This window comes from Physella acuta, unplaced genomic scaffold, assembly GCF_028476545.2.
Source record: "Physella acuta isolate Inbredline_101_S28 unplaced genomic scaffold, ASM2847654v3 ptg000103l, whole genome shotgun sequence".
In the NCBI taxonomy this organism is placed as follows: domain Eukaryota; kingdom Metazoa; phylum Mollusca; class Gastropoda; family Physidae; genus Physella; species Physella acuta.
In genome coordinates, this window is record NW_026731623.1 from 67,045 (window position 1) to 83,649 (window position 16,605).

At 39.1% G+C, this 16,605-nt stretch overlaps 1 protein-coding gene across 3 annotated transcripts in view; it reads left to right on the forward strand.

The window, feature by feature from the left end:
- Positions 1 to 16,605, forward strand: part of LOC131931181 (transient receptor potential cation channel subfamily A member 1 homolog) — a 132,359-nt gene that overhangs the window by 25,302 nt on the left and 90,452 nt on the right. For all 3 annotated transcript variants that reach the window (XM_059287888.1, XM_059287898.1, XM_059287903.1), the window contains exons 3-7: positions 1,227 to 1,395; positions 2,227 to 2,327; positions 3,837 to 3,950; positions 15,596 to 15,772; positions 15,878 to 16,099. In XM_059287888.1, the coding sequence (XP_059143871.1) occupies positions 1,227 to 1,395; positions 2,227 to 2,327; positions 3,837 to 3,950; positions 15,596 to 15,772; positions 15,878 to 16,099 (783 nt within the window). The remainder of the gene's footprint in view (positions 1 to 1,226; positions 1,396 to 2,226; positions 2,328 to 3,836; positions 3,951 to 15,595; positions 15,773 to 15,877; positions 16,100 to 16,605) is intronic.

Here is a 16,605-nt window from a genome sequence, read left to right on the forward strand (position 1 = left end):
GATGGCCACCAACATGAGATACATGAGGCCCAGATGGCCACCAACATGAGATACATGAGGCCCAGATGGCCACCAACATGAGGCCCAGATGGCCACCAACATGAGGCCCAGATGGCCACCAACATAAGGTACCTGAGGCCCAGATGGCCACCAACATGATGTCCAGATGGCCACCAACATGAGGTACCTGAGGCCCAGATGGCCACCAACATGAGGCCCAGATGGCCACCAACATGAGGCCCAGATGGCCACCAACATGAGGTACATGAGGCCCAGATGGCCACTAACATGAGGCCCAGATGGCCACCAACATGAGGTACATGAGGCCCAGATGGCCACCAACATGAGGCCCAGATGGCCACCAACATGAGGCCCAGATGGCCACCAACATGAGGCCCAGATGGCCACCAACATGAGGCCCAGATGGCCACCAACATGAGGCCCAGATGGCCACCAACATGAGGTACATGAGGCCCAGATGGCCACCAACATGAGGTACATGAGGCCCAGATGGCCACCAACATGAGGTACATGAGGCCCAGATGGCCACCAACATGAGGCCCAGATGGCCACCAACATGAGGCCCAGATGGCCACCAACATGAGGTACATGAGACCCAGATGGCCACCAACATGATGTCCAGATGGCCACCAACATGAGGTACCTGAGGCCCAGATGGCCACCAACATGAGGTACATGAGGCCCAGATGGCCACCAACATGATGTCCAGATGGCCACCAACATGAGGTACCTGAGGCCCAGATGGCCACCAACATGAGGTACATGAGGCCCAGATGGCCACCAACATGAGGCCCAGATGGCCACCAACATGAGGCCCAGATGGCCACCTACATGAGGCCCAGATGGCCACCAACATGAGATACATGAGGCCCAGATGGCCACCAACATGAGATACATGAGGCCCAGATGGCCACCAACATGAGGCCCAGATGGCCACCAACATGAGGCCCAGATGGCCACCAACATAAGAAACATATTACACAAACTTTTAACATCCAAATGAGAGTATCACTGAGTTAATATAGTTAACTATCAATTTATTTTCAGATTAAATTTAATTGATTGGAATTGTTTACACATTTTGTATATCGGGTTCGCTAGATAAACAGGTTGCACATTTTTTATATAGTGTTGATGAGATAAACTGCTTACACATTTTATATATAGTTTTGATGCGATGAACAGCTTACACATTTTATATATAGTGTTCTCGAGATGGTGATGAAAAAAACATGAAGATCTTGTTGCGTAGCTTGGGACCCTTGGCTAGAAAAAAAATCAATCTGTTTGACGAAGACAATCTGACACCCTTACATTATGCTGCACGCTACAATCATCTAAATGTTGTCAAAATTTTGGTGGAACACGGGGCAGGTAAGTTACACGTCATAGACAGAATTTTAGTGGACCACAGGCAGGTAAGTTACACATCATAGACAGAATTTTAGTGGACCACAGGCAGGTAAGTTACACGTCATAGACAGAATTTTAGTGTCACACACGGCAGGTAAGTTACACGTCATAGACAGAATTTTAGTGTCACACACGGCAGGTAAGTTACACGTCATAGACAGAATTTTAGTGTCACACACGGCAGGTAAGTTACACGTCATAGACAGAATTTTAGTGTCACACACGGCAGGTAAGTTACACGTCATAGACAGAATTTTAGTGTCACACACAGCAGGTAAGTTACACATCATAGACAAAATTTTAGTGGAACACAGGGCAGGTAAGTTACACATCATAGACAGAATTTTAGTGGATCACAGGGCAGGTAAGTTAATTGTTAAATTACACACAAATTGTTTGTCAGAAGGTGGTCAGTCTGGTTGAGTCGGTAAAGCTGGGGACAACCACTCTTCTAGGAGAGACAACTCCAAAATCAAACAACTGCTGCCTTGTAGTTTGTTCTGTTTGGACAAAGGCTATGGAAGCAAATCCAAAAAGAAAAGCGGGCTAAAATCTGAGTCAATCACCTCAATGGCGCATAACCAGTTGACACGTATACTTAGTTGTGTTGGAGGCGTGTTTGAGAAAATCTCAAACCCTCTGGTAGCTGAGACTCGATCCCTTCCAACACCAAAAATTAAGAACGAAGAAGTCTGTCAGATACCCGCACTATTTATTTCTCAGATATCCACACACAATTCTTGCTTCAGATAGCCTCACAATTTGTGTTTACCCTCATAATTTGTTTTTCAGATATCCAAGCTTTAGGAGAGGATAATATCACACCACTGCATCATGCTGCAAGGTACCGCCGTGAAAAATTGACCAGGAAAAAAGTTTTTCCTTGTGGGGAGGTTTGTTCTGTCTAGAAGTTTGTTTTAAAATGATGTGACCTACTGAAATGTTCTTTACATTTCTTTAGACAAATGATGTGCATAGTATTTATTAGTTTATCTTTTTTAGACAATTGATGAGCTGATAGAGAACAAATTAAGTGCACGTTCATCGTGTCAATTTTTGTGTTTAATGTGTGTAACATGTTTTGTTTATTTGTTGTGTGTAACATGTTTTGTTTATTTGTTGTGTAACATGTTTTGTTTATTTGTTGTGTGTAACATGTTTTGTTTATTTGTTGTGTGTAACATGTTTTGTTTATTTGTTGTAACATGTTTTGTTTATTTGTTGTGTGTAACATGTTTTGTTTATTTGTTGTGTGTAACATGTTTTGTTTATTTGTTGTGTGAAACATGTTTTGTTTATTTGTTGTGACATGTTTTGTTTATTTGTTGTGTGTAACATGTTTTGTTTATTTGTTGTGTAACATGATTTGTTTATTTGTTGTGACATGTTTTGTTTATTTGTTGTGTGTAACATGTTTTGTTTATTTGTTGTGTAACATGTTTTTTATATTTGTTGTGTGTAACATGTTTTGTTTATTTGTTGTGTAACATGTTTTGTTTATTTGTTGTGTGTAACATGTTTTGTTTATTTGTTGTGTAACATGTTTTGTATATTTGTTGTGTGTAACATGTTTTGTTTATTTGTTGTGTGTAACATGTTTTGTTTATTTGTTGTGTAACATGTTTTGTTTATTGTGTGTAACATGTTTTTTATATTTGTTGTGTGTAACATTTATTTGTTGTGTGTAACATTTTTTTGTTGTGTGTAACATGTTTTGTATATTTGTTGTGTGTAACATGTTTTTTATATTTGTTGTGTGTAACATGTTTTGTATATTTGTTGTGTGTAACATGTTTTGTTTATTTGTTGTGTGTAACATGTTTTGTATATTTGTTGTGTGTAACATGTTTTGTATATTTGTTGTGTGTAAAATGTTTTGTTTATTTGTTGTAACATGTTTTTTATATTTGTTGTGTGTAACATGTTTTGTATATTTGTTGTGTGTAACATGTTTTGTTTATTTGTTGTGTGTAACATGTTTTGTATATTTGTTGTGTGTAACATGTTTTGTATATTTGTTGTGTGTAACATGTTTTGTTTATTTGTTGTGTAACATGTTTTGTTTATTTGTTGTGTGTAACATGTTTTGTTTATTTGTTGTGTAACATGTTTTGTTTATTTGTTGTAACATGTTTTGTTTATTTGTTGTGTAACATGTTTTGTTTATTTGTTGTAACATGTTTTGTTTATTTGTTGTGTAACATGTTTTGTTTATTTGTTGTGTAACATGTTTTGTATATTTGTTGTGTGAAACATGTTTTGTTTATTTGTTGTGTGTAACATGTTTTGTTTATTTGTTGTAACATGTTTTGTTTGTTGTGTGTAACATTTTTTGTATATTTGTTGTAACATGTTTTGTTTATTTGTTGTGTGTAACATGTATTGTTGTGTGTTGCCATCAGGTCCCCCCCAGTCCTGACACAGAAGTGGCACCTGACCAGGAAGAAGTGCGACAAATGGAGGAGAACCGTGTCAGAAAGTACAGAAAGTTGCCACAGAATGAAAATCTTTTAAAGGTTACATTTTTCTTCCTGTGCAATTGATAGTTAAACACAATTGCATCCATTTTATTGTGTATGTTATACCTGTCTTTAATTTTGGTGTAGTAACACTTCAACAGTTGGTGGCCTGTGTGACATCTGGTGGTGGCCTGTGTGACATCTGGTGGTTGCATGTGTGACATCTGGTGGTGGCATGTGTGACATCTGGTGGTGGCATGTGTGACATCTGGTGGTTGCATGTGTGACATCTGGTGGTTGCATGTGTGACATCTGGTGGTGGCATGTGTGACATCTGGTGTTTTTTGTGACATCTGGTGGTGGCATGTGTGACATCTGGTGGTGGCATGTGTGACATCTGGTGGTTGCATGTGTGACATCTGGTGGTGGCATGTGTGACATCTGATGGTGGCATGTGTGACATCTGGTGGTTGCATGTGTGACATCTGGTGGTGGCATGTGTGACATCTGGTGGTGGCATGTGTGACATCTGGTGGTGGCATGTGTGACATCTGGTGGTGGCATGTGTGACATCTGATAATTGCATGTGTGACATCTGGTGGTGGCATGTGTGACATCTGGTGGTGGCATGTGTGACATCTGGCGGTGGCATGTGTGACATCTGGTGGTGGCATGTGTGACATCTGGTGGTGGCATGTGTGACATCTGGTGGTTGCATGTGTGACATCTGGTGGTTGCATGTGTGACATCTGGTGGTAGCATGTGTGACATCTGGTGGTTGCATGTGTGACATCTGGTGGTGGCATGTGTGACATCTGGTGGTGGCATGTGTGACATCTGGTGGTGGCATGTGTGACATCTGGTGGTGGCATGTGTGACATCTGGTGGTTGCATGTGTGACATCTGGTGGTGGCATGTGTGACATCTGGTGGTGGCATGTGTGACATCTGGTGGTTGCATGTATGACATCTGGTGTTGCATGTGTGACATCTGGTGGATGCATGTGTGACATCTGATGGTTGCATGTGTGACATCTGGTGGTGGCATGTGTGACATCTGGTAGTGGCATGTGTGACATCTGGTGGTGGCATGTGTGACATCTGGTGGTTGCATGTGTGACATCTGATGGTTGCATGTGTGACATCTGGTGGTGGCATGTGTGACATCTGGTGTTTTGTGTGACATCTGGTGGTTGCATGTGTGACATCTGGTGGTGGCATGTGTGACATCTGGTGGTGGCATGTGTGACATCTGGTGGTGACATGTGTGACATCTGGTGGTGGCATGTGTGACATCTGGTGGTGGCATGTGTGACATCTGATGGTGGCATGTGTGACATCTGATGGTGGCATGTGTGACATCTGGTGGTGGCATGTGTGACATCTGGTGGTTGCATGTGTGACATCTGGTGGTGGCATGTGTGACATCTGGTGGTGGCATGTGTGACATCTGGTGGTTGCATGTGTGACATCTGATGGTTGCATGTGTGACATCTGGTGGTGGCATGTGTGACATCTGGTGTTTTGTGTGACATCTGGTGGTTGCATGTGTGACATCTGGTGGTTGCATGTGTGACATCTGATGGTGGCATGTGTGACATCTGGTGGTGGCATGTGTGACATCTGGTGGTGGCATGTGTGACATCTGGTGGTGACATGTGTGACATCTGGTGGTTGCATGTGTGACATCTGGTGGTGGCATGTGTGACATCTGGTGGTTGCATGTGTGACATCTGGTGGTTGCATGTGTGACATCTGGTGGTGGCATGTGTGACATCTGGTGGTGGCATGTGTGACATCTGGTGGTGGCATGTGTGACATCTGGTGGTGGCATGTGTGACATCTGGTGGTGACATGTGTGACATCTGGTGGTGGCATGTGTGACATCTGGTGGTGGCATGTGTGACATCTGGTGGTGGCATGTGTGACATCTGGTAGTGGCATGTGTGACATCTGATAATTGCATGTGTGACATCTGGTGGTGGCATGTGTGACATCTGGTGGTTGCATGTGTGACATCTGGTGGTGACATGTGTGACATCTGATGGTGGCATGTGTGACATCTGATGGTGGCATGTGTGACATCTGGTGGTGGCATGTGTGACATCTGGTGGTTGCATGTGTGACATCTGGTGGTGGCATGTGTGACATCTGGTAGTGGCATGTGTGACATCTGGTGGTTGCATGTGTGACATCTGGTGGTGGCATGTGTGACATCTGGTGGTTGCATGTGTGACATCTGGTGGTTGCATGTGTGACATCTGGTGGTGGCATGTGTGACATCTGGTGTTTTTTGTGACATCTGGTGGTGGCATGTGTGACATCTGGTGGTGGCATGTGTGACATCTGGTGGTGGCATGTGTGACATCTGGTGGTGGCATGTGTGACATCTGGTGGTTGCATGTGTGACATCTGGTGGTGGCATGTGTGACATCTGGTGTTTTTTGTGACATCTGGTGGTGGCATGTGTGACATCTGGTGGTGGCATGTGTGACATCTGGTGGTGGCATGTGTGACATCTGGTGGTTGCATGTGTGACATCTGGTGGTTGCATGTGTGACATCTGGTGGTGGCATGTGTGACATCTGGTGTTTTTTGTGACATCTGGTGGTGGCATGTGTGACATCTGGTGGTTGCATGTGTGACATCTGGTGGTGGCATGTGTGACATCTGGTGGTGGCATGTGTGACATCTGGTGGTGGCATGTGTGACATCTGGTGGTTGCATGTGTGACATCTGGTGGTTGCATGTGTGACATCTGGTGGTGGCATGTGTGACATCTGGTGTTTTTTGTGACATCTGGTGGTGGCATGTGTGACATCTGGTGGTGGCATGTGTGACATCTGGTGGTGGCATGTGTGACATCTGGTGGTGGCATGTGTGACATCTGGTGGTGGCATGTGACATCTGGTGGTGGCCTGTGTGACATCTGGTGTTGGCCTGTGTGACATCTGGTGGTGGCATGTGTGACATCTGGTGGTGGCATGTGTGACATCTGGTGGTGGCATGTGTGACATCTGGTGGTGGCATGTGTGACATCTGGTGGTGGCATGTGTGACATCTGATAATTGCATGTGTGACATCTGGTAGTGGCATGTGTGACATCTGGTGGTGGCATGTGTGACATCTGGTGGTTGCATGTGTGACATCTGATAATTGCATGTGTGACATCTGGTGGTGGCATGTGTGACATCTGGTGGTTGCATGTGTGACATCTGGTGGTGGCATGTGTGACATCTGGTGTTTTGTGTGACATCTGGTGTTTTTTGTGACATCTGGTGGTGGCATGTGTGACATCTGGTGGTGGCATGTGTGACATCTGGTGGTGGCATGTGTGACATCTGGTGGTTGCATGTGTGACATCTGGTGGTTGCATGTGTGACATCTGGTGGTGGCATGTGTGACATCTGGTGGTGGCATGTGTGACATCTGGTGGTGGCATGTGTGACATCTGGTGGTTGCATGTATGACATCTGGTGTTGCATGTGTGACATCTGATAATTGCATGTGTGACATCTGGTAGTGGCATGTGTGACATCTGGTGGATGCATGTGTGACATCTGGTGGTTGCATGTGTGACATCTGGTGGTTGCATGTGTGACATCTGGTGGTGGCATGTGTGACATCTGGTGGTTGCATGTGTGACATCTGATGGTGGCATGTGTGACATCTGATGGTGGCATGTGTGACATCTGGTGGTGGCATGTGTGACATCTGGTGGTTGCATGTGTGACATCTGGTGGTGGCATGTGTGACATCTGGTGGTGGCCTGTTGAATCAGATTAAATAAGTCACCACTCTTTTCATAATTATTGATAATTACCTCTCACTGCTGTCCACCTTGTTTAATACAGGCTGTGTTTTGTGGAGGTTAGTTTTTTTTTTAATTTGACCGTTATCAAAGTTTCAAGTTTCATGCATTGATTCATTATCTTTTGGAATTAAAGCTCGACAAATCTATTTGAACAAATAAATAAATTTTAAAAACCAATAGAATCCTAGAAACTAATCAGAGGCCTAGACAGGTTTTCAGGTTAGGGGGGAAGCGGCGAGTTGAAAAAAGGTGCCATATATATTATATATATATATATATATATATATATATATATATATATATATATATATATGTATATATATATACATATATATATATATATATATATATATATATATATATATATATATATATATATATATATATATATATATATATATATATATATATACTAGTTGTATGTCATTGCTTTGCTGGAGTTTAAACACTCAAAGAGTACTCAGTAGAAAACAAAAGAACAAAACACAATTTAGGCTGACAATACAAAACAATTTATCACACAAAGCCAAACAAAAACACTATATATAAACATAATACAACAAAAAACAATAAAGGCAACACAATCTCTTTTGTAAACCTTGTAAAAAACATCCATCATAATAGAATATTTATAAGACACCCAAATTAAAGTAGGGAAGACAATCACTTTCTTAATATAGGTATCTAAATGCATACTCGTTTGATTGTAACTGTCAAAATTAACTAGATCAATAATTTCTTTACTATTTATTATAATATTTTATTACTATTCATTTTAAAATACAAATGTTGTCTACAACCAGAAAATACTAAAACTGAACAGAATAAAAAAAGTTTGTAAATGAGGAGTTGATATAAAATTGTAAAAATTTTAAGTAAGTGATACAGAAAAATTCCTTTAATTGTCTATAGTAATAAAACAATTTTAAGAACTTAATTATTGGTTTTGCATTTCAGATATTTACATTTTAATTAGCTACTGCTTTTTGTGCTCTTTAAAGATTATTTTTGAACATAATGATAATGAATGGGTGTGATCACTTTATTGCTCACGCACATCTTAACTGGTAATTTTAAAAAATCATGATACACACAGTTTGACCAGTTTCAAAAGCTATGATTCTGACTGTGTAAAATAAACAACTTGGAGGCAGTTATATTCTTATCCACAGTGTTTTTATATTGTTTTAACTAAATTTACCTGATATATTAAAGTATATGTTCGTTAAGTACATATGTTCGTGCTGATAGTCTTGACACATACTAACGTTCTTGAAGATGTGTGAGAATGTTTTTTTTCTGTACATTTATTCAGCCTCCTCCTCCCCCCCCCACCTATATTTGCATTGAGTTTTTAACACCATCCATCTAAAAATGTGTGTATCTGTATAAGGTGCCTTTGGAAAATATTCTAGATCAGCTGATAAGCAAGGGACCTGCAGTTTCCTTTCCTGCTAGTATTGACATAACAAATATAAGCAAAATCGAATTCTACGGGGCACACTTTAGGTAAACAATAACCCAAAGATAATAGGCCTCCTGTATAAAAAAGGATGGCTGAATTTAGCCAGACAACTCAAGCAAAGACTAGACTTGTGAGTTAAGATAGAATTTAGCCTGACAACTCAAGCAAAAACTACACTTGTGAGTTAAGATAGAATTTAGCCAGACAACTCAAGCAAAAACTACACTTGTGAGTTAAGATAGAATTTAGCCAGACAACTCAAGCAAAAACTAGACTTGTGAGTTAAGATAGAATTTAGCCAGACAACTCAAGCAAAGACTACACTTGTGAGTTAAGATAGAATTTAGCCAGACAACTCAAGCAAAAACTAGACTTGTGAGTTAAGATCAATCTGTATGTGGTTGACGTTCTATATACAGCAGGGATAACACCAGCAGATGTACATGCGCTTAAGTGGACAGACAATGTGGCAAAAAAAGCGTCTCGCTCATGCATGGCGCTGAGGTAGGCGCAGATAAGTAAGCCAAGAAGTAGGCTGTACATATACTTGCGATGAGTTATTAAAAATGTGATATTTAGAGTACATAACATGCCAATTTTGAATTATTTGATTCATAGTTTCAGTTTGTGTTTGTTCAAGTTGTTGATTTTTTTTTTTTTGTGTTTTTAGGAACTTGTTTAAAATGTTATTTAATTATTCTCCGAAAAAGGCGCCACTATCCTTGAAATGGTTGTAGGGAGAGCAGCCGCTCCCCCTGCTTCCCCCCCCCCCCCCCCCCCCCCCCCCCCCGCGTACGCTACTAAAACTAATTGAACAAATAATTTTTTTTTTAAACTACATCTAATTGAACTAATAAATATTTTTAAAAAAAACAACTATAGAATCCTAGAATCTAATTAAACAAATACATATTTTTAGAAAAGTTAAATAATCCTAGAAAATAATTGAACTACCAAATATTTTTTTAAAAAACTATATAATCATAGAATCTAAGTGAACAAATAAATATTTGTAAAAAAAAATTCATAAAAAACATTTTAATGACAAACTTTTATGTAGTGATGCTCTAAAAAGGAGATTGCTTTGGTGCCGCATACACCTGGAGAAATACCAGAACTTGAGAAAAGAAATATTAAGTAAGGGTGGTGAAATGTAACAGCTTTACAGCTCCATTTGACCAAATCAAAGGGATGCAACTGCATCTGGAATTTAAGCTTTTAATATTTCACATTCTTGACTACACACAAAATAAACCGGGAGTGATCTAACTTTCTCGAATATTCTTATATAACTTGGAATATAGACATGATTTTTAATTACTTAAACTTTTAAAAATAGTAGAGAAAAAAAATTGCGCACCAAGCGCACGCTAAAACAAAATGTGCATAATAGTGCGCAATATTATTAGTCTAATATATAAAGCTCAGTTCTGTAACGTGTGGCAAAAAAGTTTGTCGTTGACAGTTCTATGGATTTAAGTGTTAGATTTTTTATTGTGCTCATAGTCTAAATTTACGAGTCAAAAAATTACCATTGAAAGTCTTTAAAAACAATTTTCACTCTATTTACTTAGAAAAATAATTTTCAATTATGAACGCGACATAACATTTTTAAAAAGTGTATCGACGTTTATAAAATTTCTAAAATTGTGTCGGAAATGTATTGACTGCACAGTTACTTCCCTTTAATAAAAAAAATTCTTAAGAAGAAAGAATTTACATTTTATTACTTTGTTTTTCGTGTTAAGAAAAAAAAAATAATTACATAATTAGCGGGGATTGATTAAGTGCAATGTCGTTAGGTATTTTTAACACTGCCTTTTATTTATTCTATACACTGAACATACTGTTCAATAATTTTTTTTTTTTTAAATCAATAACATTTAATACGCCAGGTCCTACAAATCCTATATGTTTATTTCTTTCCATTTACGGATAAGCTTGGAGTATTATCATTTTTGTTCACTAAATTGAAACAGGCGCGTCCGCCGGCGCTCTTGCACGGTTCGATTTGGCACCCTGGGCTATCATGTGAGCGCTATGCTGCATAATTTTGTTTTTAACAGTGCGATAGACAATGGTCTTTAAGTGAATCAAATCCGGGCGTCCTCCGGCACCCCGACAGGGTGCTATTTGGCGCCCCGGGCCTTCCGGTGTACGCTATTGTATCTACGTTCGCGTGAGTTCCAAAGACTATGAATAAGTTATGTACTATAGTCGTTTACTAAGTTCAATCAGGCGGTGACGTCATGGTGCGTCCTCTGGCGCCCAGACAGGGTGCTATTTGGGGTCCCGGGCCTCCCGTGTTCAGTTTCTCGCCTACGTTCATTAAAGTGAGTGCAAAAGACTATGAATAAGTTGGGGTACTATAGTCGTTTATTAAGCTGAAACAGGCGATTCCGCCCCGGGCTAGACTCTGAGCACTGTGCGTTTATGTTCGCGTTAGTGTTTTCTTTGTGTTTAGGTTGGGTTTGCGTTAGTGGTTGCGTTTTGATTTGGTTCGTCTTTGTTCTTTCTTTTTTCGTTTTCGTTTGTGTTTTATTTTCTTTGCGTTTGTGTTGTATTTGTGTTTGTGGTTGGTTTTGCGTTTGTATTTGGTTTGTTTTCGTTTGTTTTTTCGTTTGTGTTTTTTTCTTTGGGTTTGTGGTTGGTTTTGCATTTGGATTTGGTTTGTTTTCGTTGCTTTTTCGTTTGTTTTTTTCTTTGTGTTCGTATTGGTGTTTGTGGTTGTGGTTGGGTTAGTTGTTAGGTTTTTGTTTTCGTTTGTATTTGTAATTGTGTTAGTGTTACGTTTGCGTTTTGTTGTTTTGGTTTTGGTTTGGGTGTGCAATGCCGGGTTTATGATGATTACTAAACACACAGGTAATGGTCTTTAACAGAAAGGTTTTTCACAGAAGCCAGAGCAGGGCCTGGCCGGGACGGCTAGTACTTTATAAATTTACATTCGTTTTTTTTAGAAATAGGAAATAGCATAAATTAGTACTTCTGGTCAACAGAAATTACTCAAACTTTGACAGAAGGTAGAGGAGTAGATCTTTTACTTACATGTGCAATTTCATTTATCTATCCTAAATAGTACTCAAGTTATTGGCTTTTGAAAAATTCAAAGTAGAAAAAGTACCACTTCCGGTTATCGGAAATCACTCAAAAGTTGATACGGATCTACGATTTTGATAAAAAACTTATATATGAATTTTCATCAACCTAGCTGTAACGGTACTCAAGTTATCTTGTTTACACAAAGACAGACACACACACAGACAGACAGACACACAAACATACGGACAAGATTGCAAAATTATGTTTTTCCGTATCAGTGAGGTGTGAAACGTCGAGGTTTGTAAAGATCTCGATTTTTTTTTTGCACGATTACAAGGCTTTCTCTATACTTCGTATATACCTGAAAGTAAAAAAATGAAGAAAACATTTGGATAAAAAAAAACTCATTCAAAATTGATGTGAAGAGGTTTTCAAATAATTGTGAAAGTTATCTGTTTTAGTTGTTGATATGGAGTGTGCTGGTGTAAGTGTACGAGGCTCTCTTACACTTTCTTACAATTTTTTTCTACTTTTTATTTTATTTATGTTAATGTTACGCTTTGCACTTTTCTGCTGTTATGGTATAAAACCCATATTTTATTTTTGTAGATTTTAATAGTATCGTATGGGGTAGTTGCCCACCCGGAGAATGAAAGGATGTAACAAGCTGTTTTCTCTTTAATGGTTGAACTCTGGAATATGTTTGCTGTTTTTCATAAAAAACGTTTTAATAACAAGCTTTTATGTAGTAATGCACTAAAAAGTAGAAAATAAATTATACACTACTAATTTAATAACTAAAAAGTAAAGCGTGGGTCACTTTAGTACCTATTGTATACCTTTACTAATGTTTAGGAAGTGACCCACACTTTTCTTTATAGTTATTTAAATAGTAGTGTATAATTTATTTTCTACTTTTTGTGCATTACTACATAAAAGCTTGTTATTAAAACGTTTTTTATGAATTTTTTTTTTAGTACTTTTCATGTTTTTATTTACAATTTGGTCGAAACTTAAATTAACGCCAAAAAATTTAATTAAGCATCCAATTAAGTCAAATTTAATGTCATGATGCATTGTCTTCATGTCTTGACCCTGGTTCCAACTACAAACCGTATCTGTCAGAGGAAGTGAGTTAAATAAAAGCTTGTAAAAAAATCTGCTTTAACATTTACATTTAAACGTGGCTATTAGTGGCTTGAGAAAAGCCTAGCCGACAACTGCTATGTAATATATGTCAAGAAAATCATTTATTTTCTCCTTTTTAGTGACATTTTACTCAACAGCATGCTATTAAATCATTATTTATAAAAAAAAATTCAATACTTACAAATTTTTAATACCATAGAGTTACAATTTTGCACTAAATGAACACGGACAATTTGCATATAATTTTGCAGTAAATAGTAGTCTACTTTATATAAGTAGTTTTAATAATTCCAATAAAAATTAAATTAAGCATCCAAATAAGTCAGATTGATGTCAGATTGCATAGTCATTGGGTCTTGACCCACCTATCATGTTTCAGAGAAATTGGTCAATTAGAAGGTTGACAGTTTCAATACATGACTACAAACAAAAGATAAAACAATGACAGAAAATTAAATGAAAGCTTGTTAAAAAATTTATATAATCCTAGAATCTAATGGAACAAATGAACATTTAAAAAAAAAACACGTTATAATCCTAAAATCGAATTGAACATTGAAGTATCAAAATGAGTTGTTTAACCTATGATACAATTGAACATTAGTGTGACAAATTTCTTGTATTCATTTAATGATGTGGTACTTATGCTGTTGGTCCATTAATCTTTTGCCTATTTTATTGTCACTTTTTGATTTTGCTTGTTTTTCTTCAATTTAACTTATTAAAGTTTGTTTTTTTTTTTACATTTTAAATGTGACAATTTATTAGTAAATCAAAAGTAGAAAATACATTTTTTTAAAATATCTTACAAATATGGTACATAGATCAACTTTTTAAAAAGAATTCTAAAATGAATCTGCAATGCAAATATGTGTAGGGACTCTAATTCAGTTTGAATAGATTTAATAACAAATGTTTTATTTGGAGATAAAGAATGGTTTTTTATTTTTTTGACTATAAATTTTAACTATGCTTTTCCAGAGTATGTTTAATTCTAGTCAGAAATTTGTGACAAATGGCAAAATGTTGCACTCTAAGCGAAGACTGTTGTTTTTGTGACAAATGGCAAAATGTTGAACTCTAAGCGAAGACTGTTGTTTTTGTGACAAATGGCAAAATGTTGCACTCTAAGCGAAGACTGTTGTTTTTGTGACAAATGGCAAAATGTTGCACTCTAAGCGAAGACTGTTGTTTTTGTGACAAATGGCAAAATGTTGCACTCTAAGCGAAGACTGTTGTTTTTGTGACAAATGGCAAAATGTTGCACTCTAAGCGAAGACTGTTGTTTTTGTGACAAATGGCAAAATGTTGCACTCTAAGCGAAGACTGTTGTTTTTGTGACAAATGGCAAAATGTTGCACTCTAAGCGAAGACTGTTGTTTTTGTGACAAATGGCAAAATGTTGCACTCTAAGCGAAGACTGTTGTTTTTGTGACAAATGGCAAAATGTTGCACTCTAAGCGAAGACTGTTGTTTTTGTGACAAATGGCAAAATGTTGCACTCTAAGCGAAGACTGTTGTTTTTGTGACAAATGGCAAAATGTTGCACTCTAAGCGAAGACTGTTGTTTTTGTGACAAATGGCAAAATGTTGCACTCTAAGCGAAGACTGTTGTTTTTGTGACAAATGGCAAAATGTTGCACTCTAAGCGAAGACTGTTGTTTTTGTGACAAATGGCAAAATGTTGCACTCTAAGCGAAGACTGTTGTTTTTGTGACAAATGGCAAAATGTTGCACTCTAAGCGAAGACTTTTGTTTTTGTGACAAATGGCAAAATGTTGCACTCTAAGCGAAGACTGTTGTTTTTGTGACAAATGGCAAAATGTTGAACTCTAAGCGAAGACTGTTGTTTTTGTGACAAATGGCAAAATGTTGAACTCTAAGCGAAGACTTTTGTTTTTGTGACAAATGGCAAAATGTTGCACTCTAAGCGAAGACTGTTGTTTTTGTGACAAATGGCAAAATGTTGAACTCTAAGCGAAGACTGTTGTTTTTGTGACAAATGGCAAAATGTTGAACTCTAAGCGAAGACTGTTGTTTTTGTGACAAATGGCAAAATGTTGCACTCTAAGCGAAGACTGTTGTTTTTGTGACAAATGGCAAAATGTTGAACTCTAAGCGAAGACTGTTGTTTTTGTGACAAATGGCAAAATGTTGAACTCTAAGCGAAGACTGTTGTTTTTGTGACAAATGGCAAAATGTTGAACTCTAAGTGAAGACTGTTGTTTTTGTGCAGGTGAGTACACATGGCAGCGACTCAGAGGGCAGCATCGTGCGCTATCTGGTGGATAAGGGAGCTAACATTAATGCCACTGATGTCTACGGGCAGACACCGCTACACTTTGCTGCCATGAGAGGCAACGACGTGGCGTGTAGCCACTTCCTCTTCTACAGGACTAAAATTAACATCGAGGTGTGGCACAGGTTTTTATGTCTTTCAATGTTTGATGGAGATACATGTGCATGTTGATGTCTATCCAGCACTACATGCCTGTTTGACCGTGCCTTCCATTTCTAGGCCTGTGATAACCAGGGGATGACGCCCCTGCACACTGCAGCACTCCACAAACACCTGGACATTGCTCGCATGTTGATTGATGCTGGTGCTCATTTGATGTGTCGAGACAAAGAACAGTCAACACCACTCCACCATGCAGCGGCGGAGGGCAACATCGACCTCGTCAGGTTGTTGTTGGAGGCTGGAGCTAAGTCACCAGAAGGGTGGATCACTGTCACAGAGGTGGGTGGAAGGGTGGATCACTGTCACAGAGGTGGGTGGAAGGGTGGATCACTGTCACAGAGGTGGGTGGAAGGGTGGATCACTGTCACAGAGGTGGGTGGAAGGGTGGATCACTGTCACAGGTGGGTGGAAGGGTGGATCACTGTCACAGAGGTGGGTGGAAGGGTGGATCACTGTCACAGAGGTGGGTGGAAGGGTGGATCACTGTCACAGATGTAGGTGGAAGGGTGGATCACTGTCACAGATGTAGGTGGAAGGGTGGATCACTGTCACAGAGGTGGGTGGAAGGGTGGATCACTGTCACAGGTGGAAGGGTGGATCACTGTCACAGGTGGGTGGAAGGGTGGGTCACTGTGACAGGTGGGTGGATCACTGTCACACAGGTGGGTGGAAGGGTTGATCACTGTCACAGGTGGGTGGAAGGGTGGGTCACTGTGACAGGTGGGTGGATCACTGTCACAGATGTAGGTGGAAGGGTGGATCACTGTCATAGAGGTGGGTGGAAG